Raw genomic sequence first — 27,434 nt, forward strand, 5'->3', positions numbered from 1 at the left:
GAGGACAGAAGAAAGACAGAAAGAGAAAGAAGAGAAAACAACGCACCTCACTTAAATCAACGAGTCCCTGTGCAGGACTTCAAAGGCTGTTGGATCCACAAATATGAAACACAGAAACATGTTAAGGTCATATTCACAGGACTGCAGAGAAAAGGACGCTTTAGGACCTTTTCTATATTATTGGCTGAAATTCTGCATTTATGCTTTATGGATTGATCATTTTTACAATTTCCTCCCTGTAGGTCAGTGTTTCTCAGTTCCAGCCCCCCCCCCCCTTTCTTAAAATCTGTTGAACACAATTTAATCCTTGTGTTCTGCATCCAAGTAAACCCCAGGAAGCAGAAGATAATAATTTTGATACAAAACATGGTAAAAAAAAAAAAAGAAAAAAAAAAAGGTAAATATCCAAACCCATTTAACACCTTGTGTTTTAAAAAACTGCCTTTCCTGGTCATTTTTTCATGTGTCAGGTCTTAAAGGATTAAAAATCTTGTTTTTCACATATTTTTCTGGAGTTTAACTGAAACAATTTGTGAATCTACATCGAGATAAAATTTGCACAAACAGAAAGAAACAAACCAAAACTTTTTTGTTTCCCGTTTTTGTAAACGTGCTGTTCCTCCTCTCTGGACTCAGAAAGTTCTGTGTGAGTTTTCACAACATTGTGTTTTCCTACGAAGTTCTAGAGCTGGATGAAGCGTAAAGCACAGCTCACACTGATTTCTAAGATAAAATCTGCTCTTGTTTAACGTGACACTAGCTGGATGTGGGGATCAAACCTGTGACCTTTTCCCAGCGGGAGCCTTTTACAGATTCATTTTCAGGCAGAGAAAGAAACAGCTTTTGTGTTCTCACACAGTCTGAGTGCCCAGCTGTAAAACCACATCATTCTCCTCATGGTTTCCTAACACCAGTTTGTCTTTCCCTTCTCCACCCTCACTGTTTCTCACATAATTTCCCGCCGCTCCTTGTCATGTTTGGACAGATTGCATACGGTGGTTTGGCTGAAATTGACGCTGCGGTCAGCTGGTTTCTCAACCTCTGTGCTGTTTCTGAGAATCGCTTCAGTTCCAAAGCATGCGACACTGATAATAATGGCTGTGATGATGGAGTGCAGAGACTCAGTACAAATACAGCAGAAGTTAGTGTGTACACACTGGTCTGCAGAGTCATGCTGGGTGTGGAGCTCCGTGACGCTCGCACCAAGCCGCCAAAGTGGGTGTTGAGACTGCGACAGGCCTGAGGCTGCATGCAGAAAGCAGGACCTCTGACTTCCAAACAACTGAGAAAGAGTCTTGCTTCAGTGAAACCAGCAGAAAGGTGACGGAAAGTGTTTGGTCGGCTGCAGATCCATGACATGACAAGGACCATTAGTTTGGAGATATTTGGATTTTAAAGTGACATTGTGTAAAAATTACTTCCATCTAAGGTTAAAATCACATTAAACTAATAATTCTAGAAGCTCATTTTTTCCACCTGTTGCAACAACGGTAGCCACCGTGGGTCAAAAAGCCCGGACAACACTGATGACACCATGAAACCATGTCCTCTAACACTTTAACGCTGCTTTCAGTGGCAGTAAAGCCAGACTAAAAGTCAGTCAAAACTGGTGTTTAATGCAACTTTGAAGCTACTGAAACCACAAAAACATCCACCTCTGATGATTTTTGACTTAGCGAGCCATTGTAAATGTCAGGATGTCTGTTTATGTGTCTATTTTGTTGCTGTCTTCTTTGATACCAAACCTGAAATTTCTGTACAACAAATCTACCTACAGGTAGAAATAAAGTCAACCGAACTGAACTGGTTGGTGGAGTTTACTGTTACGCTAACTATGCTAACACGCAACACTGTCTAATAAAACCCAATGAAAACAGTTTCAGGCTAATTTAGGCAGAATGGTTGACTTTCTGATGGAAAAGAAAGCTGCAACATTAACACCCCTTTTAAAATCTTTCTCCTTTTGAGCTGCTTCCACCTGGAGATGGCGAGGGCCATGTTGATCCCTGCGGTAACGTTGCCTCTTCTGTTTTCTTGGCGAAGAAGAAAAAAGCTTCTGCATTGTTGTAAATGACAGTGGAACAGATTTTCTGACTTGCCAGGGTGGTAAACCTCTTGCTTATGTTCTCCTCTGGCGTCTTAATCACTGGTTTGCAGGGAAAACGTCCTCTTCTTCCACGCTGGTGTTTTTTGTTTGGCGGCTGTAGTTTCAAGATGGCCGACTGTCATGGTGCTTCCCTACAAGCTTCCCCACCGTAAGTATAAACAAATTTAAATGATTCGCTTCAGAGACCCTGTCAGATTATTAGCTGAGCTGATGTTACACATATACAAAATGCAGATATTTATTTTGTGAACAGAAAATTTTACATAATGTCCCTTAAAGTTGTAATAAATTAAACCAATAACAGAAAGATGACAAAGTTTCAACTTTGACTTTTTTTTTTAAAGAGGTTTATTTCCCTCTGAGGACAGTTTGTGACATTCTGGTGTTTTTGGTCATTAATTGTCATTACAGAAATGTCTCTATGTGTCATGTGGTTGAATGGTGACAATCAAAGGTCATTTATTACCTTCTTGAGATGTTTTCCATGTCCAGCTGATCTTTCATGTCTCTTTATGGACTCTAGCAGATGTGCTCGCTTCTGAATGAGCCATTTCATAAAATGAAGGAGCTCAACTGAGACACATTCAGTGGTGACTGATCACATTTTCTGCTGCGTTCACAACTGTAAAACATTATTTTAAGAACCCACTTTAGTGATTATTATTGCAGAGGTTTGCTTCAAAAGCTCCAGTTTTTCCTTAGACTTTTAGATTTGTGTAGTAGCAGATAATTCACTTCATGCATGGAAACCACAGTTTCTGTCTCCTTTTCTTCTGCCAACTGCGAGCGGATTCCTACAACAGTGACCCATTCGCTCTCAATGATCCGTCACCATGAGACGATTTAAAAAGAAACTGTAGCTTATATAAACAGCTGCTGTGCTTCCTGACTGATTTGCGTGTTTTTCTATTTGACAAAGCCTGAGAGGACAATCGGCCGACCACCCTCAAAAGCCCCCATGACTCAGAAGCTGCAGAAGCACTCTGCAGAGCTGCACTGTGGGAAGGGGGGGGGCTGTTTCATTTAATACCTCCAGTTTTGTTTTAACTCATTATTTGGTTGTATTTTGCCACCAAAAATACATTGTTAGAGTGAAATACTGAGACTATAAAACCTACATTACTCCAGGAAGATTGAAAAGAAATAAAATGACCTGTGACTGATGGCGAATGTGTTGTAATGATGTGATGATACATCTGCCTCATTAGGCTGCATGATATGAAGTGGTGGTCACAGCAGTCTTTGCAGAGTGTGTGTGTGGTTATTGTGGTGCTGATCTCTGGAAAATGTCTTTGTTTTGAATGGTTTTAGGCTTTTCCATTCATTCAAACTGAGGTTACTTCCCCATAAAGTCATAAAAAAGGGAACTCTGATGTTATTAAATATATTTTGTCTTAATGTTTTTTGTCAGAGTTTGCAGTAATTACTTGTGGTGTGTGTGTGTGTGTGTTACTCATCAATCTCTGCTTCTGCTTGTCCTGATTTGTGGTTTTAGGTCCTGTACTGTGGTCCGTTTAGTTTCTAGTCTTTTGTCATTTTTTAAAACTTTGTCACATTTCCTGTTTTATTTTGTAGAGACACTTTGCCGTGTGTATCTTGCTGCCTTACTTCCTGTTACTTCCAGCCATTAATTAATTCCAGTTTTATAATCTGATCTCTGATATATTCCAGGTTTTCTTGTAGTCATTGCCAGATCCTCATCATGCGTCCCTGCTTGTGTCTTTAAGTCCTTTGGTTGGTTTCACGTTCCTCGCACCTCGGCAGGAAGATGTAATTGGCATCGAAGGCTTGTATTGTCTTACATTATCCATAAACAGATGGCTGCTGCCAAGATATTTGTCAAACTGTTAACTTCCAAACCTCAGATGTTTTGAGTTCATGGAGGTGGAGGTGGACCTTGAGATTCTTCAGCACTCCGGCTTCCGTCTCGTAGCCTTCTTTGTTGCTTTAATACCTAGACTTCACTGTCTTGTGTTGTCTCCTGCATCCCACCTCATGTCTCCAGTGTCATCTACAGCATCCCATAATAGAGCCTTTGGTCCACGCCACCTGATTCCTAGCTCTGGTCCACGCCACCTGATTCCTAGCTCTGGTCCACGCCACCTGATTCCCAGCTCTGGTCCACGCCACCTGATTCCCAGCTCTGGTCCACGCCACCTGATTCCCAGCTCTGGTCCACGCCACCTGATTCCCAGCTCTGGTCCACGCCACCTGATTCCGAGCTCTGGTCCACGCTGCAAACACTACCCCCACCATGCCTTGCTCCTGCTCCTGCATGGGATCCTGTGAACTTCACCACACCTTCTTCTCAAGTTCCTGTTTCCAAGAGGGTCCCAGGACATCTCCAGTGGTTCCTGTTTCTGAGGGGAGGAGCTCCCAGGATGGAACGCTCATGTGTCCAAAGGGGTTCTGGAAAGAGATGCTCCTCCTGTACCTTTGGCTCTGGTTCTCACCTGCAAGTGGTCCCTGCTGGACTCGCCTCCATCAGCTCCGGTTCATGTACCTTAGACTGAGGTTGCTAAGCAAGACGTCAACAACAACATGAGAGTTGAGCTTATTTTAACGCAAATGAATGCTTTTGCTCCATTAAACGGGATGTTTGCAATGGCCCGGCCACCTGTCCAGAGTGTCTCTGTCTCTCGCCCAATGATTGCTGGGACAGACTCCAGCTTCCAGAAATGCCGTGATTGGACAAAGCAGTTAAGAAAATAAATGAATGAATGAATAAAGGGTATGTCTCAGCAATCTTTATCATGAAGATGACGTAAGCTGAGTTCTTACAAAGAATTCAGGCCATGATGGATAAAAACAGCCAGTTCCCATAAAACATGGAAAGCAAGAACATTATAAGACACCATAATGTGTACTCACAGCAGCAGAAGCAAAGCCGGACTTGTCATGAAGGGTCTTAATCCCATTTTCTACCACCTATCAGTACACAAGTTATAGACATCCAAAATGTTCCATGTTTTCATCCTTTTGGTGCAGAAGCTCATCTGAAGCAGCTGTTCCAGGTATAAGGAACTGGACTGACTGGTATTTTAGCCAATTCAAAGCTTAAATCTTCCCTGGATAAAGTGCCAGCATCTATGCCATCATATAGCAGCACACACTGATCCACTACCACATGAAAATCACTGTCAGTTCGCTGAGTCACTGCTGGCCTTGTTACGGTTCAGTATTCAGCTGGTAAAACCTGAATCCCGACCTGACTTTTCACACACATCATGTCTCCTGTACAGCAGCCTCTTCTACCAGTCCGATGCTACAAACAGGTCGCCAAACTCCCTATTCCAATCTAACACCTGTAGGAAGCTAACCCAATCAACAAACACCTCGGTCCAGAACCCACAAATGCAACCAGATACCGCCTCTGGTACTGAAGACCAGGACAGCTCATATGCTGTTTGTCCATGTTCTCACTGGTCGCAGCTCCTTTAATGATCCTGACTGGACAGCAGGTTTAATATGACAGCAACTGTGTCAGGTCAGAGTCCCTGAATCCATAAGAAGCCTGACAGAGAGAGATGAGGGACCAGGTGAGACGAAAGCATCATTCTTTATGCTGGGATTTTGCTGAGCATCCCAAACTGTACCATGAGGGACAGAAATTCAGATTTAATGAAGAAGTGAAGAGCTTCAGAGCTGCTTCCATCACAGATGACTCAGACAGTCTCGTCAGTAAATGCTCTCGCCCACGCTGCCGTTTGTTTACATAGTTATCAACGTCCGGGAATCTTTAAAACTCAGAGAAGAAATGTTGGTTTGTTTTTACCCCTCATGCAGGGAAAGTGCTTGTTTCATGCTCTCGCTGGTGTGTCCAGCAGTGTTTGGGCTGTAACGTTCTGTTTACACTGAGGTTTGCTGTCTGTCTCCACTTAAGTGGACCTGATCTGACAGCAGGAGTCAAAATGTCTGATGTAAGATCACTTTTGCTCTAAAGCTTAATGACCCAGTTCCCTGAGATGCTGCTTTCTCGATGCTTCACAGCCACCGCTGACGTGCAGTTAGTCACCAAACCTCCTTGGGACTTTTGCAGCGAGTTACAAATCTCACTGAGAACTGAGTGAGATGATCCTCACATAAACAGAGATGCTTAGATAATAAAAATATGAAGCATTTTCATGCCTTTTCAGCATTTCATGCCCTTAAAAGGCTCATCTTGGAGCTCCACAGGACGTTGCTTCATTTATTTGAAACAATGACAGATTTTGTGTATAAAACGGGGCCTCTCATCTGCATTAATCAAAACTTCAGTGTGTGTGGTGTCCTCCATCTTCTGAACCAGCCTGTACGTTCTGTTTGCTCCAACAAATCCAGAGAAGTTACCTGAATATGACAAGTTTGTGGCTCCTTCAGGGAGATCTTAAGGGGGGTCTATAGCCACTATGCTGGACCACACAAGTTACTGAAAAAAAAAGCTCTGACTGGAAAAGAAGGAAATGCTGATTAGATTTAACTTACAAAAAAATTTGTTAAGTTTTCAAAAATGCAGGAAAAACTTAAACCTTGACTGGTTTAACCTTCATTTAACAAACTAAAAACAAAGATCATGTTTAAAGTCTTAATTAACTCACTTAACAAATGTTTGATTATGGAAATAAAGACAGAATAGTTTCTAAAATTCCCTAATAAGCAGCTGTCAGGATTGGGTTTACAAGCAGCATCCATCGTGGGTCTAACCTTTCTAAGAGGTCATGAATCACCTCTCCGTATCAAACTCCATCTGAGAATCATCTAGAAGACCAATAAATGTTTTTCAATCCAGACTGTAAAGAAATAAGGTCTGTCAGGATCTACATCGCAGAATGTTGGATAAAAGATTCAGGAGCGAAACCAACGTTGGATGACCGTGACCCATGGGTTCTTGGACAGCACTGCAGGAGAAACCATCATAACAACATGATCAATCCAGCCATGGACTCAGGAGGACTTTGGAAAACCACTTTCACTCAACGCAGAACCAAAACCTGGAGCTGGATTACACAAGGAAGACGACATATGGACTGAAAAACAGTGCAGAACACACTGATCTCTGATATAAGGAAAGACAGGTGGACAGATGAGTCCACGTTTCAACTGCTTTTGGGAAAATCTGGCATCTGCTGCGTCCAGGGAAGGACTTCATCTGTGTGAAGGTACCACTGATGCATCAGAGACGTCTTATCCTTGGAGGTCCGTGGTTATTTCAGCAGGACGATGTCAGACCTGACTCTGCATGACTTCAGACAGAGTTGCTTCATATCAACATAGTCTGTGTTTGACTGATCTGGATCATCATGAAGAGACCAGACAAAAACCAGTCACACTGACCACTGAGCAGCTGAAGTCCTGCATTCAGCAGGAAGGGACACAGATTCCTCTGAAAAACTGGAATAATCTGCATCATTAGTTCCCAAAACTATTAAAAGCTCTCATAACAAGAAGTATAAAGAACAGAATGAAAACATGACTGTGCAACTTTTACTGAGCGTTGCTGCACCAGAATCTCACTAAACTAATTTTTCTAACAATAAAATTAACCTTGAAGGTTTTGTGATCTACAAACTAAAAAAAAATGCAGCTCATAAAGTTTCTAAGTGAACAATATTCAGTTCTATGAAATCTCAACTGCTGCGGAGGATCCAAATAAATAATGAACAATTCTCCAGTGAGTAAAAACTGATGGAGGATCCAGAAGGTGAGCAGCAGAGTCATAAAATAGGCTGAATGAAGCGGTTTGATCCCCCACCAGAACTCTCAGATGTTTTTATGGCTCCAGATATTCAGTCTGACACATTGGTAATGTCAGAAACCACGAGGGATTCAGACACTCGGAGGAGCACAGAAATGTTGGGGGTCCTGATTCAGAATTTATTCTACATGCAGACTCTTTAATGAGTGTGTGAATCAACTCTGAGGCTTTGAAGTGTCAGAGGTCTGAGTCTAGAGAATGTCTGTAAACTTAAAAACACACAAGAAGCCTTAAAGATGAAGTATCATACGTGTGTGTCTGCAGAAAACAGCAGACCTTATGAGGACCTGATTTTATCAAATGCTGGACGATCACTCAGCAAATATTTCCAAACAGAAAGTCAACACCATCACGGGCTGAAACGTGAGCGGAGAGGGGAAAACATGCCAGATGATGTCAAGCTCAGCTGAGCTGATGGAAAACCACATGAAAGAGAGTCAGACTGAAACTAGTCAGTTTTATTAAAGGGTCCAGGTGGGTTCTTACAGTGCAGGACCCACCTGGAGACGAAGTTCTGGCCTCAATCCAATCCAGTCAGTCTCAAAAGCATCCCTGAGTCCAAAGCCCTGACAACATTGGGTCAGCAGGTGTGTTGGAGCAGGAATACTCTGAAAACCTGCAGGACTGAGGCCTTTGTGGGACCGAGTTCAATAGTCCTGCTCTAAAATGCGGATGTCAAACTCCAGTCCTGGACGCTGTTATCTTGCAGTTTTTTTGTTTCCCTGCTCCAACACACCTGGCTGAAGAGTTGGGCAAGATGCTGTTGGAGCCATTTGATTTAAATCAGGTGTTGGAACAGAAAAACAACAAAAACTTGCAGGATAGCGGCCCTCGGGGACCAGAGTTTGACACCCCTGCCCTAAAAAGTACAGCTAGAGGGGTTTACTTGGGAAGACATCACCTGTGTCTAAATTTAGGGTCTAAGTGCACTGGTTACCAAGACTACAGAGTTCCCTTTGTCAGTGGTTCCCAACCTGGGGTCCAGGTTGGGAACCACCCAAGAGGGTTCACAAAAGAACACAACAGGTCCCCAGGCTTTGACCATTCTGAGCCATAATACAGTATTTATGGTGAGAATCTCACTAATGAAAGCAAAAAACAGACGCAGGCTCCTGTCTGAAAATGTGAAAGATTAATGATCAGGCACTTCGGTTCTTTCTGGGATTTTCCTCAGTTAAATTTACATTTTGAAAGATTTACTTTATTTTTTTATTTACTTGTACTTTAAAAATGAAAAAACTATTTTCAAGCCAGTAGACACGTAATTAACCACTTAAAGATCCACAATTAATTTTCATTGATGCATTTGGCTTTGTCACATTTCTGCTAAAGTGAGGTAAATAAATGAAAACGTAGCTACAGCTCGGCGCTGTATTGCCACGTTGTGCGACGTGCACTATGGGAGAGACAAGGCTGTGAAGCTCCACCACCAGCAGCCTCAGCTTCATGCCAGACATCCGCAGGTTTGTTGCATGTATTCAGAGGGTCTTCCAGATGAGACACAGTCATAGCCCCCCCCCCCCCCACCTTTCAGACATGGATCCTAATTTTATATTTATCACAGTCAGACCACAGCTGACTTAGCGGTACACTTGTAAACATCTGTCATGTGCTAAAACAATGTGAATGGGATTTTCTCTTTGTTGCGAAAAACTAGTTTTTCTTAAATTGTGAAATACAAGAGGACAAAAATCAGTCATATAAATGGAATAAAGTTACTTCAGTTTGTTTTACGTCCATCTGTATCAGCCGATGATCAAGGACATTGGACCAGTTTGCAACCAGGATCCGGTCCAGCTGGATGACGGACCTTTGACTCACCACTGGAATGCTATAATCAACTTCCTCTTCTTTTCTGACTGGTCTGCGGGTCTCATCCTTCCAACAGGATAACCACATCAATGCAAGTGGAAGGACATTGTTAACACAAACTCACGTAACAGACACATACCCACTTGTGCATTCCACACACACATGCACACACGCCCATTAAAAAAGAAATGTGGGAGAATTCTCCCATGTCTGAAAGAGAAAGAAACAGCTGGAATACAGCCTGCAAATAAACCACCTCACCCAGATGTTTTCATCATCTCCAGAACCATTCATAATGCTGAAATCTGCACCAGTCGCTGCTTCGTGTTTACAGCCAGTTAGCACATGTAAACATGTCAACAACAGATTGTCAGTGTGCTGAGCATTATATCAGGTAATCATCACCATGTCAGGAATGTCACCGTTCATGTAGCAGCCACATTAAAATCTTCCGACACACACTTTGGGTTTAAAATCCCTAAAAGCCCGTTAAAACAGCACTGCCTTCAGCTCTTCCTCAAACCCCTTAAATCATCTGAAAATGCTAATCACATCTGTATTCACCGACAGCCTTTGTAGGACAACCTTGAAAACACGTTAAACCTTGCTTTAATCATTTCTAACCCATAATGTCCACCTGTAGCTTCACGTGGACAGTCTTTTAACCCTTTTCAGCTCAAAGTCCTTCCTGACTGATAAAAACCATTTAGAACCATGCTACAGTCTGCATTAGGCTGGGATATGCTGTTAGAAACACGTCTACACACGCATCATGGCTGCCATGTGCTTATTCATTTGGCTTGTGTGAGCTGTATTGCAGACATTGCAAGATGTGGGAGTTGTAATTTTGATTTTTAGTGCAACAAGATTATGAACACAAGGTTATAGGTAAGCATGATGTATAGTTTTAAAGAGCGCCTTTTTGGACCTTGTCTGCAATTCAGACACTTGTGTCTTACCATCTTTATCGATGAAGCACTTTAAAAACAGCTGGATGGCTGAACAAAGTGCTGTACAATAGAATAAAAATAAAACAATATAACACAATAAGAATACACTGAAACCCTCAACCAAAATAAAACCTTTTTTTTTTTTTTAATGAAACTGCGACAGGGACACTTTAGAAAAATATGAAAAAAAAAAAAATACAAGTAAAATAAGAATGACTGAAATCTAGTGGTAAAAATTGTCATAGAAATAACTTCAAAAGCTAAGTACAAGTATGAATGGACGGTGGCCATTAGTGGCCAAAATTCCTCCAGACATCAACATGTTTTAGTTTGCTGCTGAAATTGATCCAGTGGCCTCAGTGCACCTGATGAACATACTACAGGTTACCACTGTTTGTGGTTTAGTACCTGTCAAACAAACCTGGTACTGTAGTTTAACGGTGTGTTCAGACCAAACGCGTTTTGAGCGTTGAAAACGCTTGACGCTGGTCACTAAACTGCCATTTTTGTGTCCGACGCCCAAAACGTTCCCAACACTCCTGGAGCGAGCAGCAAACGTGGCGGAAAAGAGAGGGGGAAAGGCGGCGCTTTTCTTCCGGTCAGTCTGAATGATGGCGGATTCAGCAGAGCGATGGCATGGTTTTATTTAATAAATAAAGCTAGAGGACATTGTCGTAGGGCAGTGATAATCACTGTTAATGCAACAGGAGCCGCACTCAGCAGAGAGCCGCCATCTGCCGTTCCGCATGGAACGCACGTCGAGCTTAAAAAACTTCTTAAATTTTCAGCGTGTTTCGTGCGGAACGCCGACACAAGAAAGCTAGACGCCCCCTTGCTGCACCTCCACATAGACTTTACATGGAAACCTGCCACTCTTGACACTCAAAACGCGTTTGGTCTGAACACACCATAAGGCTTAATTCACATCAGAATAGTCCGTTAGACTTGTTCCGATTGGGGACTCAGTTGTAGGGGGGTGTATCCATGCAGACTTTGGTCAAACACACCAAGCCATTAAGATAATATATCCCCATTCTCACCAAAGGTGGCGCTGCATTAGCAAAAGCAAAAGAGAACAAGAAGAAAACTGTTTCCTCCTCTTGCAAGATAAACACGGTGACAAAACTATCACGGTTTTGGGTTTTTTATTGTGTCTTATGCAAGTATCCTGCAGAAATACGCTGCAACAATGGACGCAGTATGAACAACAGAAGAGGCAGAGGACCCTTAACGCCATTGCTATGTATTTACCCACAATGCATTGCTACACCAAATGCAGGAAGTCACTGGTTTTGTAGTCCACTTCAGGTGTTTGGTCTGCTTGAAGCAGACCTGCGTTTGTAGGCGGACCGAGCCCGCTTCTTTAATCTGAATCGGAATTCGTTTGGCATGTTCACATTTCCCCAAACGAAGCTGACTTTCTGAGCAAATGGACTCTGATTCGGATCAAAAATGCTAATGTCAATGTTCCCTTCAAGCTCAGAGCGTTCTCACTTCATAGCATATCCAGCTGTCACATATGAGAACCCAAAGCAAAGTTTTAAACGACATATTAACTTTATCTGTCATTGGTTTTGATTGTTTTACACACTGCAGCCTTAACTGGACCACCTAAATCACAAACATGCTCCATCCTGTAAGTATTAATATCCCTTCATTCCCCGTGGAAATCCTCATTTTAATCCTCTAAAGTCTATTGTAAAAACTTTGGAATCCACTTAGTCTTGTTGTGACCTTTAAAACCAATTTTTTAAATCTCTCGAATAATTTAAACCTGTCTTAAATTAACTTTTATGAGCTCCAAAATCCCCTTTAAACCTTGAGAAATACTTAAAATCACACCAAATCCTTTGCAGAACATCATTTGCTTGGTGCAACCTATAACCCCCACATGTACAGAAAATGGCATGTTGTTCATAATTACAACCCCCCATTTCCCAGTTTAAACATCAGACACCATTTAAAATCTTGTTAAATGAGAAGTGCAGCATTTGGACACACAAACTCCTTCAACTAATAAGAGACCATGAATTTAACTTCCCACAAGCCATAAAGAATCCTGAAAATCTGTCACATGTTTAAATGGAAGCCTCGTGAAAAGAAATAGAAACCTTTGAGAACCTTTATTGTTTAAACCTGGAAACTCCTAAAACTCACTATTAGTCATCCCAAACAGTAGAAGCTGAAAAAGAAAAAAACTTTAAAACTCTGCAGAGTGCAGCCAATGACTTTCCTGAAACATCCCTAAAACGTTTTTCTCTGAAATTATTCTAATTATCATGACATTATTTTATCCCCCCCCCCCCTCCCCCAGAACAACCCCCAAAATGTTTATTCTCTCATTTTTAAAAAAAGATATTCAGCGGATTGAAGACTTCTGAAAAGGATCCACCTAAAAGCTTCCATGGAAACAGAATCTTGGAAACACTTTAAAAGTCATCAATTCCATTTTATCACTGCTGTCCGAACCTTTCGCTTAGAATATTGAACCTTTAAAACACTAATATTTATTTAAAAATGTGAATAGAAACCCCACAATCATCCCCCATGTGGCTGATCCTCCGGTGGACTCTGTGGCAGTAGATACTCTGCAGAGAGGCCGAGGGAGTCCTACTGATAACGCCTGCAGTCGTGCGTGGTCCATGATGGTGGAGCTGCCATACCAGAGGCGGCAGGATGGATTCTACAATGCAGCTGTAGACATTTTTGGTGACATGCCAAACCTCCTGATCCTCCTCAGGAGGTTCGGCCACTGCTGAGGTTTTGTCAGCAGCTGTGTGGCATCTAGTATCCAGCCGAGGTCCTCCCTGACATGGAGCTGCTCACCTTCAACGATGGCTCCTTCCTCATGTCCTCAACCATCTCCTTGGTTTTGTCCATGCTGCGAGTGAGGTTGCTGTCTCCTCACCTTGTCACCAGAGTGTCCACCTCCCTCCTGTTTGCTGTTTTGTCCCCGCCAACAGCGGAGGGGGTGCGATCCAACAGAAAACAGTTTATGGTTGAGTTTAGTAAAGAGCATCCTGACATAGAAGTCTTTGTTCTCCGGGTGTGAGAGGGTGGTGTGTGCAGGACTGCAGCGATAGCATCATAGGTGGACCTGCTGGGTCTGTAGGCATCATGGTGAGGGTCTAGTGTGTCTGGTATGCGGCTCTAAATGTGCGTCAACATAATTCATTACGACCAGAGTGAGGGCTGCTGGTCCGGCAGGTGGGTGGGTTGTTCTTAGGGGTGATGGTAGTGGTTTTAAAGCAGGAGGGAACAGAGGTTAAATATGGAGGTGAGAATGTCTGTCAGCTCGTTGGCACATGCTCTGAGGCGCGTCCAGGGGTGTTGTCTGGTCTTGCAGCTTTACAGGGTTTGATCCCCCTCAGGGTTTTGTTTGCCTGGGCTGATGAGATGACCAGTGGGGGTGGGGGTCCAGGTGTCTGTTAGCTTCCTCTATGTGTGGAAGGGTTGTCTTGAAGCAGGTGAAATTTTTTGAAGGTCATAAGAAAAATTGAGAAAGTCAATGAGAAATTAGCAGACTTGTGTAGAGTTTGATGTCAAGCTCTGGACAAGTCTGTTAATCATGTCTGTCAGCTGTGTTGCAGCAGGGAAACTCAGAGGACGGCAACAGGACTGTGGAATTTCAACAAACTATTCAATTCAATTCATTCATTCATTTTCTGAACCGCTTAATCCAATTCAGGGTCGCAGGGAAGCTGGAGCCTATCCCAGCTGGCTTTGGGCGACAAGCAGGGTACACCCTGGACAGCTTGCCAGTCCATCGCAGGGCCACACAGAGAGACGAACAACCACTCACGCTCACACTCACTCCTAGGGGCAATTTAGAGTGACCAATTAACCTAACATGCATGTCTTTGGATGGTGGGAGGAAGCCGGAGAACCCGGAGAGAACCCATGCATGCAGACTCCACACAGAAAGGCCACTGACCGCACCCCTCCCCAGCCAAGGATCGAACCAGTGACCCTCTTGCTGTGAGGCCACCATGCCACTGTGCAGCCGTGCAATTCAATTCAACTGTACTTATATAGCGTCAAATCACGGCAATGTCATCTCAAGATGCTTTACAGACAGGAAAAAAAAAACATAATGAAAGCCAATTCATAATAGCTATAAGGAAACCAACAGATTGAGTTGAGTCCAACTCAATCTCCCATCCTGAGCAAGCACACGGCGACAGTGGGAAGGAAAAAACTCCCTTTTAACAGGAAGGAAACCTCCGGCAGAACCCAGCTCAGGACAGGCAGCCATCTGGCTCTGCTGTGTGGGGGGAAGAGGACAGAAAGACAACAGACAACAGGAACTGCTACTCCCGGCCAGGGAGACCTGCTGAGACAGGAGACTGTTGCTTAACTACAAGTGTTGTTCTCAGGCGTTTCCACTGAACGGTGCTTAGCACCACAGTTCTCATAAAATCTCTCAGCTGGCTTGATTTTATGAGAACTGCAGCTTATGCAAGGTAGCCATGTAGCGTACTTGCTGTGGAGGACTTGCTACTGCTTTTCAAAGCCATCATACCTCATTTCCCTCTGATTCACTGTAAAACTCTGCCTTTTGTTGCTGTTTGCTGCACACCGCGCCATCTTTACTGGAAAGGAACTGGTCACATGACTCACACCACATCAATCTGAAACAAGTTTTTTCCTTTGCAATTTTGTGATACTTCTTTCTCAAAACATTTGAAAAACCACTTCATGAAAACTTTATGACAGAATCTTTCTAGATGTTTTAAGTCGCTTTGGATAAAAGCGTCTGCTAAAAGACTGTAGAATAGAATAGAATACTTGTTTCCTTTAGCGATATTTTATTGCGGTATTTAGGTTTGCATGATTCTAGGGGTGATGGAAAAACAGCTTCTGTCATCTGAGAGACTTTACAGACGCATCAGTTCGAGGCAGTTCATCAGATCAAATATTAAAAATCTATAAAACTCTCTTGGAATCTCAGAAATTCCTGAAATACTCTGCATAACACCTCTTTCTGCCTCTTCTGACAAGCCGGCGTGGTTTGTTGGAGCAGACCATTGAGCCTGAGCAGAACCTCTGGGTTCTGTTGGCACCGCTGCAGACTCTCAGTCTGCTTTTGAAACTGTTGCTGTCAGGCAAACCGGGCCTGAACCGAGCTTTATTTATTTTTCTTCTTCTATCCTGCACCCTTACTTCCTCTGCCTCCCTCTCCTCCCTTCCTCTGGTCAGCTCTGCTTTCCTCCCCCTCTCCCCCTCGTCTTTACTGATGGCCTCACCTCACTATTTACTTTCCTCTCTTTTCTGTTACTCTCAGGTGAAATTTCACCGTGTCCCTGCTGTTCTCCTCTAACTCCTCTTCCTCACCTCAGCACACAAGAGAGAAACGCCTCACCGCAGAATGTCTGCTTTGTGAAGAAACACCACATATCACACACACCTGGAGGACCGCTGTTGACATCATGACAAATAAGAGGGCAGTGGAGTGTATAAGTGTGTGTGTGTGTGTGTTGTGTATCCATTAATCTGTTAACGCAGTCAAGGTTTTTGGAATCAGAACAAAACAAATAAAAGCTGCACGGTGAGATCTGCAAATGCTAAGATTTCCTTCCAAGCTAAAGTAACGATCCTTTCAGCGACAAGTGATGAGTGTGAAGTCACACAAGTACAGTAAAAGTTTCAAAATAAAACAAAGAAAGACAAAAACAAGGCGGTTACAGCGGACGTCCACTAGATGGGGCCGTTCAGCGAGCCTTCAGCCGTGCGATGGACCACCAGCCTCTACTGTTCCCACTTATTTACAGCTCAGCGTCCAGACACAAACACACTCACGAAGCACACGCCAGGAACAAGTTTACTAAAGTTGTCACAGAGGAAAGTGGAGAAAACAGAGGAGCAGCTCTAATGAGTGATCTTCTGCCAATAAAACAAACACACACACACACACACACGAAGGCAGCTTGAACACGAAGTGTGTTTGATCGCCTCGGTCCTTCCCTTCAGCCTCCTGCAGAAACATTAAAGGAAAAGTTCTGGTACATTCAGACAGCAGCGGGGCTGAATGGAGCGATCCGGCTCGCGACTGGATTTAATTAGTAAAATAAAAGTTCAAGCAGGAATTTTAAATTTGACCACTAAGTCAACACAGCATGTTTGAGGTGGATTCACCCCGTGACTACTGCATCGTTTCACATCATTCTCCCAAAATTCAACTTGATATGTTTGGTATCTTTGGAAACTTTCGGATGTCCATTAGAACTTTAAATAAAGTTGTGTGGTTTTGAAAGCTCCGTTGAAGCCTTCTTTTCCAGCTGCTCTGAGCGTATCCTGGATGTGGGTTTTCAGGCCTGGAGGCAGCTTTGAAAACAAAGTGCATCAGCGCTCTGCCGGCTCGTGACTCAAAGGTTGGGAGTTATTTAAAGAAGCCACCAGTGCAGACACGTTAATGCAAATAATACACACAGCAGAGACTTTATAAGGCAACTCGCCGAGCGGTGAGCTCACGCAGGCATGAGCTGAAGTGTTTTTACAAAACGCGTGGAGACAACTGACGAGTCACACACACTCATGGTTTCACACACTTTCCCCGCAGTGGTGATGTCAGAGCAGAAGAGGGAGAATCCCAGACGTGTGATTAAAGCAGGAAACTTCAGTGTGTAACTCTGCGTCTTCTCAGCTTCCTCTACACTCACATCTGACTGTTACGTGCTTATTAAATCAGAATGAATGACTCCGAGTGAAAACCAGACTCTAATGATTCACTCTTATTATGCTTAATTGTTTTAAATTTTCACTTTTCTTGTTCCCTCTGAGCCCTTTTAAAGCAACACAGTAACCCTGTTAGCATCTGTTTACAGACCTTTAAATGTGGTTAAAATGCTGCCTAGAAGATTTTCCTGTCTGAACAGACCATTTGCAAGGTAAACATCTTTATGAAACCCATTTTGACACCTCAGAAAGCCAGAAAACCTGCAGGCTATTACATTTACAAAAAATCTTTCATTCATTACTTTTAAAATAACACTAAACCTTATCCAATGTATACCCCCATCCCTTAACTGTGCAAAAAGTATAAATATTTCCCATTTAAAGCCTTACTTTGTGACCTTTTAATAGCCTTAAAATCTCATGCGGAAGACAACATCTAGACTAAGCTTTAGGAACTTCATTACAGCTCTGATACAAGGTAAAATCTTGATGGCAGAACATTGAAATTTGTCCCTTAAACCTTCTGGAAATGGAAATAAACTCTTACAAACCTACATTTTAAGACCATTAAACCGTCCCAGAAGACAGAAAGTTCTTTTAATATCAAGTTAGAAATATTGTGTCATAATCTGAAGGAAAGATTCCCAGAGTGCTCTTTGGATGAACTTCATCCAATTTTTCCATTCTTTCAGGAGTAATTATGACTAGCACTGCTGTAGCGGTGCTCATCCTGTTTGGGATGTTTGCAGCAGGAAATCGTGGGTTAGTGGAGGAGGAAGCAGGTACCCGTTGGCGAGATTTTGGGGATGATAGCAGCATGACTGTTGGTGATGGTGAAAACAAAGGCATTACAAATAGTTAAGATGACTGAGCAAGTGTTTTTCCAAAGCTTCTCTACTTCTGTGAATAAAAACATTTGGGATGAGCTGTCAACGGCAAAGTAAGCAAAAACAAAGATGAGCCAGATATTTAGCCAGAAACTGGGGAGGAAATTGTTTTAAGTCACTGTGGTTTATTTTAAGATGATTGTTGTGTTTTAAATGACGTCATTTGTAACAGAGAAGTGGGCCAGTGGTCTGGTTTCTCTGAGCCAATCAGACCATTCAGTTTTCTTTCAGGGTCACATTATGATGCTCAGGCTGTCAGATTGGCCTCTGAAATCATGTCTCTTTTCTATATGACTAACTATATGACTCCTTAATTATTTAATTAACTCGAAAAAGGATCTTTGATTTTGTGAATATCCGATTTTAGCACAATAAAAGCTTGTTAATCTTTTACCTCCTATCTTTACTTCACCTACAAGCTATGGCTAACCAGGTAACAATGGCATCCGGGAGAGGTGCAACAGCAGTGTGTCAATCAAACTGCCTAAAAATGTAGTTTAAAATATGGTTATGAACTTTTACATTCACTTTGTTTCCTGTTTAGAACAGCCAACGAACCCTAGAACCTGTACAAATCATCATAATTCACTCAGATCTTACCTGGAACAACTTTGTTGTCTCTCTGAAGTCATCATACTTTCTAAAAACCCATAAAGTCTTTACAACCTCAGTCCTCTTGATTATTTTTCTGTGATTCAACAAAAGACCAGTAACCTATTGGGACCATTGTAGAATCCACTTCAGGATTTATTAACCTTCCTGTTATCCACCAGAACCTCTCTGGTTAAACTGGAAACATTCTCACAACCTGCTTGGAAACTAATAAATCCCAATGAAATTCTTGCTTAAGACTTCATGAGAAGGAAACAGTCAGTTGTTTAGATCCTGCTCGATCCCATAGGGTAATCCTGTTTATTCCAAGGCATTTCTGATTGGACAGCCATAGATGACACAGACCTTCGCAATCCATTAGAGATGTGTTGGAACTAGCTTGGAAACCAGTGGTAATCTTTCTAAATTAAAGTTAAGTCCTTTCTTGAAATCTCTTTAAAAACCACCAAACATCAAAAGGACTTTTAAGCCATGACATCACTTCCTGTTCTGCCTTTGGACCACATTTGCACTTCCTTGTATTTTTGGGTTCAGCTCCTCTACAGCTGCAGTATTGTCACTTGGTTTGATTTATGCCTGTTCAGCTGACTTAAATGGAGTTTCTTTCAAAGAAGAGTCATTCGTGTGACATTTTCACTCCTCTGATGATTGAGATCCAGAGCATCACATTTCTATACACACTACAAAGAATGGATTTATCCCATCGTGATGCCAACTTTGGATCTGATTAAGACTCAAGGACAAGCCACTGGACATCAGGCTCTGGAATTTCTTTGAAACACTTTTAAAAGCACTCTTCATGCCAAAAGTAAACATCTGGCCTGATGCTGTTGCCAAGAAGATATTGTGAGGACCTGTTCATACCAGGAGCTAGCAGATTCAAGACCACCACTGGAAACCAACCAGATCAGGACAGGTAAAGATCCTGCATCACAGCCATAGGGCTGCGCCGCAGGACCCTCGCCATTAAACCCCATACAGCTCTCACCACTACACAAGTCCATTATATAACCCAAACCTTTTGGTTTACAAATCTGGTTCTTTTGTCCATAAAGTTTTAGGCTGGTCTGTGGCTTGGTTTTAGAGTCGGCCTGTTTTCACAAATTTACTTAACTTTTCAGAAGCTGCTTGGTTTAAACCAACTCTGTGACGAATCTGTGGCATTTAGACCCCAAACCTCCTAGATGGTAGACGAGGCCAAGTTTCTCTTTGGAGAACGAATCTAACATGTAACCAAACAGCCAAAACAACCAGCTGTCTTATGATTGGTCCTTTTATTCACCATCGTCTCAGGAACAGCGAGTGTGTATCAGACTGATGATTGTATTTGATCGGTTTTAGGGGTCGTGTTTGGGGAAGACGACAGGAATCCTCGCCATGACACGATGAGGTGAGAGGACCAAGCCGATGACCAAGCGTTGATTGGAGCAACAAGACAAAACACATGCAGAGTGTCAGACAGAATGACTGACTGACAGACAGACAAACTGATACCAGATGGAAAGGAGAGTCACACTTCGTCTTAGATTTTCCCCTTTTTAATACGTAACTCATTCACAGCCGACCGTGGGAGGAGGACAGAGGAGGAGGGATAAAGGATTCCCAGCTTCGCTCCATTAACAGCCAAACAGAGGGAGAGAGAAGGTAAAAGTGCTATGAGTCACTGAAAAGATGGGAGGAGACTCAAGTGATGGAGGGAGGAGGGAGGTATAATTATGGTAGGAGGCTACCAGGGCGAGAGAGAGGAGAGCAGCAGAGGGAGGGAAAGAAAGACGAGAGCGAGAAGGAGAGAGGGAGTCCAGCCCACTTCGCTAAAACCATTCAACTGGTGAACGAGAGAACGCATTCAACTCTCACAGAGGGAGAGAGGGAGGGAGCAACAGAGGTAAAGAGGGAGAGAGGAACTCCCTTCGTCTGGGATAACTTAGTCCACACACACTCTGAGAACACACACTCTGCAGCAACTTCACCCCGGGAACAAGGATCCTCCTGCACCAGTTTTTCCTTCATCCATTCATCACATCTGAGAGTTTTTCCTCTCCTTGTTTTTTTTCTTGTCCTTTCTTTCTTTCTTTCTTTCTTTCTTTCTTTCTTGTGACGCCTCCACATTTTGCAGCCATCTGTCCCTGACAAAAAAGATAAGGATTACTCATTTTCTCCCTCGCCGTTGTGTTTTTTCCTTTTTTTTTTTGTGTCGTCCTCTCTCTCGTTTCTTTACAGCTTTTTTTCCCTCCGTTTCGCAGGTGGACTGCGAGCTGTGCTGAACTTTGCAGCTTCCAAACTTCTGAGGAGAGGACGAGAGAGAAAGACAAAGACAGTAAGACAGAGAGAAGGCAGAAGAAGGAAGGGACTCTTTTTTTTTCCTTCACCCAGGACTCGTTTTTTTCATTCACTTTGTCAGAAATTAGACTTTTCTTCATCTTTTCTGGCTCCGTCTGTGCGTCTGCAGCAGACAGCATCTTCAAATCCAGTGCAGCAGCCAATCAGGTGTCTCCTGCCATCATGTCTGTGTTACCTCTACTGAGCTGGACCCTCCTGGTCCTGGTCCAGGTCCAGAGCTGCTGCTCATCTTCGGACCCAGTGTCGAGGCTCCAGCCTCGCTCCCTGACCGTCGATCCAGACGCCGCCGCCAGCTCCCACTGCCCGTCCTGTGCCCTGGCCAGGATGCGGAGAAACGATGGGGCGGCGGACGGCGGCATGGGACACGAGCGGGAGGAGGAGGAAGAGGAGGAAGCGGCTCAGCAGGATGTGGTGGAGGCGGTGAAGAGGCACATCCTCAACATGCTGCACCTGCAGGCCCGGCCCAACATCACCCGGCCGGTGCCGCGCGCCGCACTCCTCAACGCCCTGCGCAAGCTTCACGTGGGGCGGGTGGCAGACGACGGCAGCGTGCAAATCGAAGGAGAGGAGGAGGTGCGAGGGAGGGGAGGTCGGGGAAGAGGAGGAGGAGGAGGGGGAGGAGCGGCGGTGGCGGCAGTCCGGGCTGGAGATGGCGGCGATGCACCAGAGACAACGGAAATCATCACCTTCGCCGAGGCCGGTGAGTCCCAACAGCTTCGTGTGTGTGTTTGTGTTCAAGATGAAAACGCAGCTCCATCTGTGTATGTGTATGTCCACCTGCTTAATTCCACCTGCGCGCGCACACATACACACACACACACACACATACAAACACACACACACACACACACACACACTTACCACTGTAATTGCCTCCTGCTGTTTTCAGAGAATACCTCATTATCTACTTATAGTCAGAGGGGATTTGTGTGTCACCGCCTGTGTGTGTGTGTGTGTTTTCTGAAGAGTGCTGAAACAGTTTTTGAACAGCGACAGGGCGAGTCAGAGATTTGGGGGCTGCAGGTCTGTTGTTAAGCGTCACCTTTGACCCTTTTTTAACGCCTTTAAACCAGTATGTGTGTGTGTGTGTGTGTGTGTGTGTGTGTGTCGGCAAACGCAGGCGGAACGCATCCCACTTTTTTCTCCTTTTGTTTAAACGTTATCCTGACGCTCGGATTCGCCTCGTCTCTCAGGAAGTTCTCTTGTCGCCTGAAGCTGTGAAGAACGAAGCTGAATCGTAGAAAACCTCGTTTTAGCCGAACAAACATAAAACTACAAGTTCAGAAGATTTTCCTCCAAAACCTGAATGTTCATAGTGACACAAACTCGACTCATCACAGGATCAGCATCTTCCTCTGCTGAATTCCTACCTCCAGCATCTCCCCTGTCAATCAGGCGGTGTGGGCGGGACTCTGACGTCTGCGTCCTCCTCTGGATTTTCTGCTGCTGCAGTTTGGCCTTCTGTAGGCGAGAGTCTGGAACAGCAGATGGAAAAGATTTTTATGGACTGGATCTGTGCAAACAGGCTGAACGGAGCAGCTTTAGTGAAAAGAAAACACAGAATCTAAAGCTGCCTGAAGAGCTCCTCTCTGTGGAGAAGCGTGGTGTGAGACGCAGCTGATCCGAGCTGGTAGAATGAAACGTGTGGCGTCAGGGACACCATGCTGACGGGGATCAGGTTAGAACAGGTTAGAACACGCCGGGGCCGTTTGCTTTGGACAATTTCTCCTCAGAAAAAAAACCAAAAAGATTCTTTCAAACCTTTCAGAACTTTTTCTTTGAGCTCAATCCCAGCTAAAGTTCGGAAAAGAGAAACAAAGTTCAGACAGAAAGTTCCTTTTCAAAGCATTTTAAACTGATTTCTACCTGCGGTGCTTCACCTCAGAAACTCCTCTCACACTGAAAGATTTACCACCCCGAGTTCTGTCTTACAGGGAACATGCTGCTCCTCTAACAAACACACACTCCAACTTAGATGATAACTGATGATGAACACAGAAAATGTTTAATAACTAGAAAAATTGCTGTTCTTGCAGAACAGCAGTGTGAATGCTTTCATGCTGAAAGCTTGAACTGTAATGCTAAACTGTAATGCACATAGGTGTAGAAATTGTTTGAAGGTTGTAAAATGAGTGCAAGACAGTTGAACATGGCAAAAAATAAGTGAAAAAAAATGGCTGAAATATCCTGGTTGAAGCCTTTAGCTGAACTATCTATGAAGATGAAGCAAGCAGTAGAAGTGTTGAAGCCTGAAATGGTGTTTAAAAGGAGTAAAAAGGGGTTGAAAGTTGAACTGAAAAGAGTGGAAGACAGTTCAACATGGCTGAAATGTCCCTGTTGAAGCCTTTAGCTGAAATTACTATCAAGCGGAAGCCATTAGTACAAGTGTTGAAGCCTGAAATGGTGTTAATAAACTGATCAGGACACATATAGGAGATAGGTATGGGACTGGTAAACTGATCAGGACACACATAGGATACAGGTATGGGACCGGTAAACTGATCAGGACACACATAGGATACAGGTATGGGACCGGTAAACTGATCAGGACACACATAGGATACAGGTAGAGTGCAGGTAAACTGATCAGGACCCATATAGCAGACAGGTAGAGTGCAGGTAAACTGATCAGGACACACATAGGAGACAGGTATGGGACCGGTAAACTGATCAGGACACACATAGGATACAGGTAGAGTGCAGGTAAACTGATCAGGACACACATAGGAGACAGGTATGGGACCGGTAAACTGATCAGGACACACATAGGATACAGGTAGAGTGCAGGTAAACTGATCAGGACCCATATAGCAGACAGGTAGAGTGCAGGTAAACTGATCAGGACACACATAGGAGACAGGTATGGGACCGGTAAACTGATCAGGACACACATAGGATACAGGTAGAGTGCAGGTAAACTGATCAGGACCCATATAGCAGACAGGTAGAGTGCAGGTAAACTGATCAGGACACACATAGGAGACAGGTATGGGACCGGTAAACTGATCAGGACACACATAGGATACAGGTAGAGTGCAGGTAAACTGATCAGGACACACATAGGAGACAGGTATGGGACCGGTAAACTGATCAGGACACACATAGGATACAGGTAGAGTGCAGGTAAACTGATCAGGACCCATATGGGAGACAGGTAGAAGACAGGTAAACTGATCAGGACCCATATAGCAGACAGGTAGAGTGCAGGTAAACTGATCAGGACACACATAGGAGACAGGTAGAGTGCAGGTAAATTGATCAGGACACACATAGGAGACAGGTAGAGGACAGGTAAACTGATCAGGACCCATAAAGCAGACAGGTAGGGGACAGGTATACTGATCAGGACACACAGAAGAGACAGGTAGGGGACAGATAACCTGATCAGAACACATATATGAGACAGGTAGTGGACAGGTAAACTAATCAGGGCACAAATCAGATACAGGAAGCAGACAGAGAGGAAGATCTGTGCAGTAACAGGACATAAACAGCTCTGTATTAACAGTGCTGAATCATCACTGAACACCTTTGACCAATTAGTTGTCATGACAACGGCCCCTCCCTTCACTCACTGCAGTTCCAAAATGACACGCTGGGGCTGAGAGGGGGAGACTTTTTGCTTCGCAGACCCTCTGTGAGCCTTCCGAACTGCTCGACGTTACACGAAAACCGTAACAGATATCAAAATAATTCTTTCACCGTGAGTGGCAGAAGACTTTCAGAAACACAGGGATGTAATTTATTTGATCCTAGACCGAACTGAATTTAAATGACAGCGAGTTAAAAAAAAAAAGTGGAGCTGAGAGGACATTTTTTCTGTTGTCTATGACAGCTTGAATGGGGAAAAAGCAGACTTTAGGTCGCTTGGAGGGCCGTAGTTCAAAATCTGTAGATCCCAGCTCTTTCATTCTTTGACTGAGTTAAAGCCAGGAAGATTTGCAAGGTTTTGATGTATAATATGTGTCTGTAGGGCAAAAGCTTCAGGAGTTATGAGAATTTGTTCGAGGAGCGAAAAGTTTTAAAAAATTTAGAGTGGAGCTAGAGTGACAGCAAAAATCTGATTTTGAAAAAAGTTGTATGATTTTAAAACTGCGATATTTCAAAAATGGTAGAACATATGGACAAGAAAAGTAATTTTTAAATAGCTGAATTTCTTGTGACTTGTTTAAAGTTTGAATGGTGTTTCTAGGTGAAAATTTGTGGAAGGAGTAGCGTTTTGAAAAGGCGAAAGTTTTTGTGGAATTTTCAGCTGTTTCCATTCATTTCAATGGTAGAAAAAAAGTAGAAAAAGTAGAATATTTTAAAAAGTAAAACAGTTACAGAGTAGAAAATTTGTTTCCCACCTTCTGCTGAATGAGCTGAACGTTTTGATACCAAACTTGTTGAAATTGATAGAACCTAGCGGAAGCAGTGAACGACCGAAAAACGGCGGAAGAATAATAATAAACGTGAATAAAGAGAAACAGGAAAACTATTGTGTGAATGTTTAAAAGCATTCACACAATAATAAACGTGAATAAAGAGAAACAGGAAAACTATTGTGTGAATGCTTAAAAGCATTCACACAATAAGTAACGTATGATTAAATTTGAATCAAACAGAAATGAAATCATCCAGAAGAGCTACGATGCATCAGACCAGGCAGCAACTTGTTGACCAGATTTAACAAAGAAAAATACAATTAAACTGTAAAAAACTGTAAATTTCCTCTGATACAGTTCAGAAAATGTATACCTGAGCCTCCATATATAGCCGTACACCCTAACACACTGCCAGTCCTCAGTGTGGTGGTGGTGTGTGTGTCCATCAGGCGAAGCCGGGTCTTCTCCTCTTTAGCAGCTAAGTGCTCCACTTTGTTCAGCAGATTGTTTCCAACCATCTCCGGCTGCTGTTTGCTGCTCTGCAGAGGCTGTTTACAGCTTTTTCTCTGCCAGCTGCGGCTGTAAACTCCCAGACTAAACCAGGCAGTAAAAAGCCGCAGAAAGCCTCTTTCTGTCAGCACAATCAGGCGGCGGCGTCCAACACGTTTACTGACTCTCTGAAAGCGACGTGGCCTTAATGCCCTCCCTTTCCACGGCGGCTGGCGAGGCGTTTAAGGTGAACCATCCGTCACCCCGCTCTGGACGGAGGCTTTGCAGAGCTGGTGTCAGGAAACTAGAACAAACACTTGTGGTTTAGACGGGACTTTTAACTCTTCCAACATCTTGAAGTGTTTTCTCATTGAAAACTACATAAAGAAACATTTGCTGATTAACTATTTACATTCCTGCTGACCAGAATTTACAGAAGTTGAGTAAAAATGATGTGGAGACTCGCCTTCATCCGACAGAAAGGCCGTCGAACAAGCAGGAGGAGGTTTAGAGAAACGTCAACTTCAACTTCTCTGCTTTTCACTTCGGTGTTCAAGTTGAATTAGCTCTAAATCCTTTATCTGCCTGTCGACTTCAGAGGAGCAGCTGAAGGTTGAAATATCAAACATTTGCTTTCTGCATCATGAATAAGTAATAACAAACAGTAAATATTAATCTAATCAAACTATGCGGAACATGTAGACGTATTACAGTGTTAGAAGGTCATTTCTTCACAGCTTCATTCACACAGTCTTATTTCTGCAGAATATTTCTCCTGGACGTGTTTTTATTCTGCAAGTAGCTTGTTTTTGTCACCAGACCTGGCAACCCCCCCGTGCAGGACGAATGCGAGTAAATGAGACGTTAAAGGAAGCTTCAGATGAGATAAACATCGTAGCGGTGAAGGAGGACGTATGATGCAGGAACATGCATCTGATGTACACTGACTAATATTTATGAAATCATTTCTTTATTTTACCTCCTTTTGGAACTTTAAACAAATAAATTTGCTGTTATTATAGAGTTGAGGTTAGTTTTGCTTCGCTGGTCTCCAACTCGAGTCGGATCAGCCGTGTGAGTCTCCTCCATCCCTCTTCAAGCACTTTGCTGGGATCAGGAAGCGACGTGGCAGACAGCGAGCTGCCTTTCAGAAACACTGTGTTGGTGGATTTCTGAACGACTCAAAGTTTTCACTTCAGTTTCCCAAAAGAATTTATGTGCTGATTTATTCCGCAGGACAAAGAAAATATGAACACGATGCCACGATGAAACGTGCATATTTCCACTTAGCTTCGTATGTTTGATGCTAATTCACCAAACAAAATGCTGAATTTTCAGTCCAGTTTGATCCAATCCAGTTAGAACTAAAGCAACTCAGTTGTACGACAGTTCCTGATGCCATCTATCCGCCATGAAGAGGCAAATTTACTTTTCATCCATTTAAACTTTGCAATGCTTCAACCA

The 27,434-nt window shown here is 43.3% G+C and overlaps 1 protein-coding gene across 1 annotated transcript in view; it reads left to right on the top strand.

The window, feature by feature from the left end:
• Positions 1-20,649: 20,649 nt before the first annotated feature.
• Positions 20,650-27,434, top strand: part of inhbaa (inhibin subunit beta Aa) — a 29,150-nt gene continuing 22,365 nt past the window's right edge. Inside the window, exon 1 of the mRNA XM_079259894.1 lies at positions 20,650-21,817. Within this exon, the coding sequence (XP_079116020.1) occupies positions 21,280-21,817 (538 nt within the window). The 5' untranslated portion in view covers positions 20,650-21,279. The remainder of the gene's footprint in view (positions 21,818-27,434) is intronic.

The sequence above is a fragment of the Telmatherina bonti genome (genome assembly GCF_933228915.1).
Source record: "Telmatherina bonti genome assembly, chromosome: 20".
Classification (NCBI taxonomy): Eukaryota; Metazoa; Chordata; class Actinopteri; order Atheriniformes; family Telmatherinidae; genus Telmatherina; species Telmatherina bonti.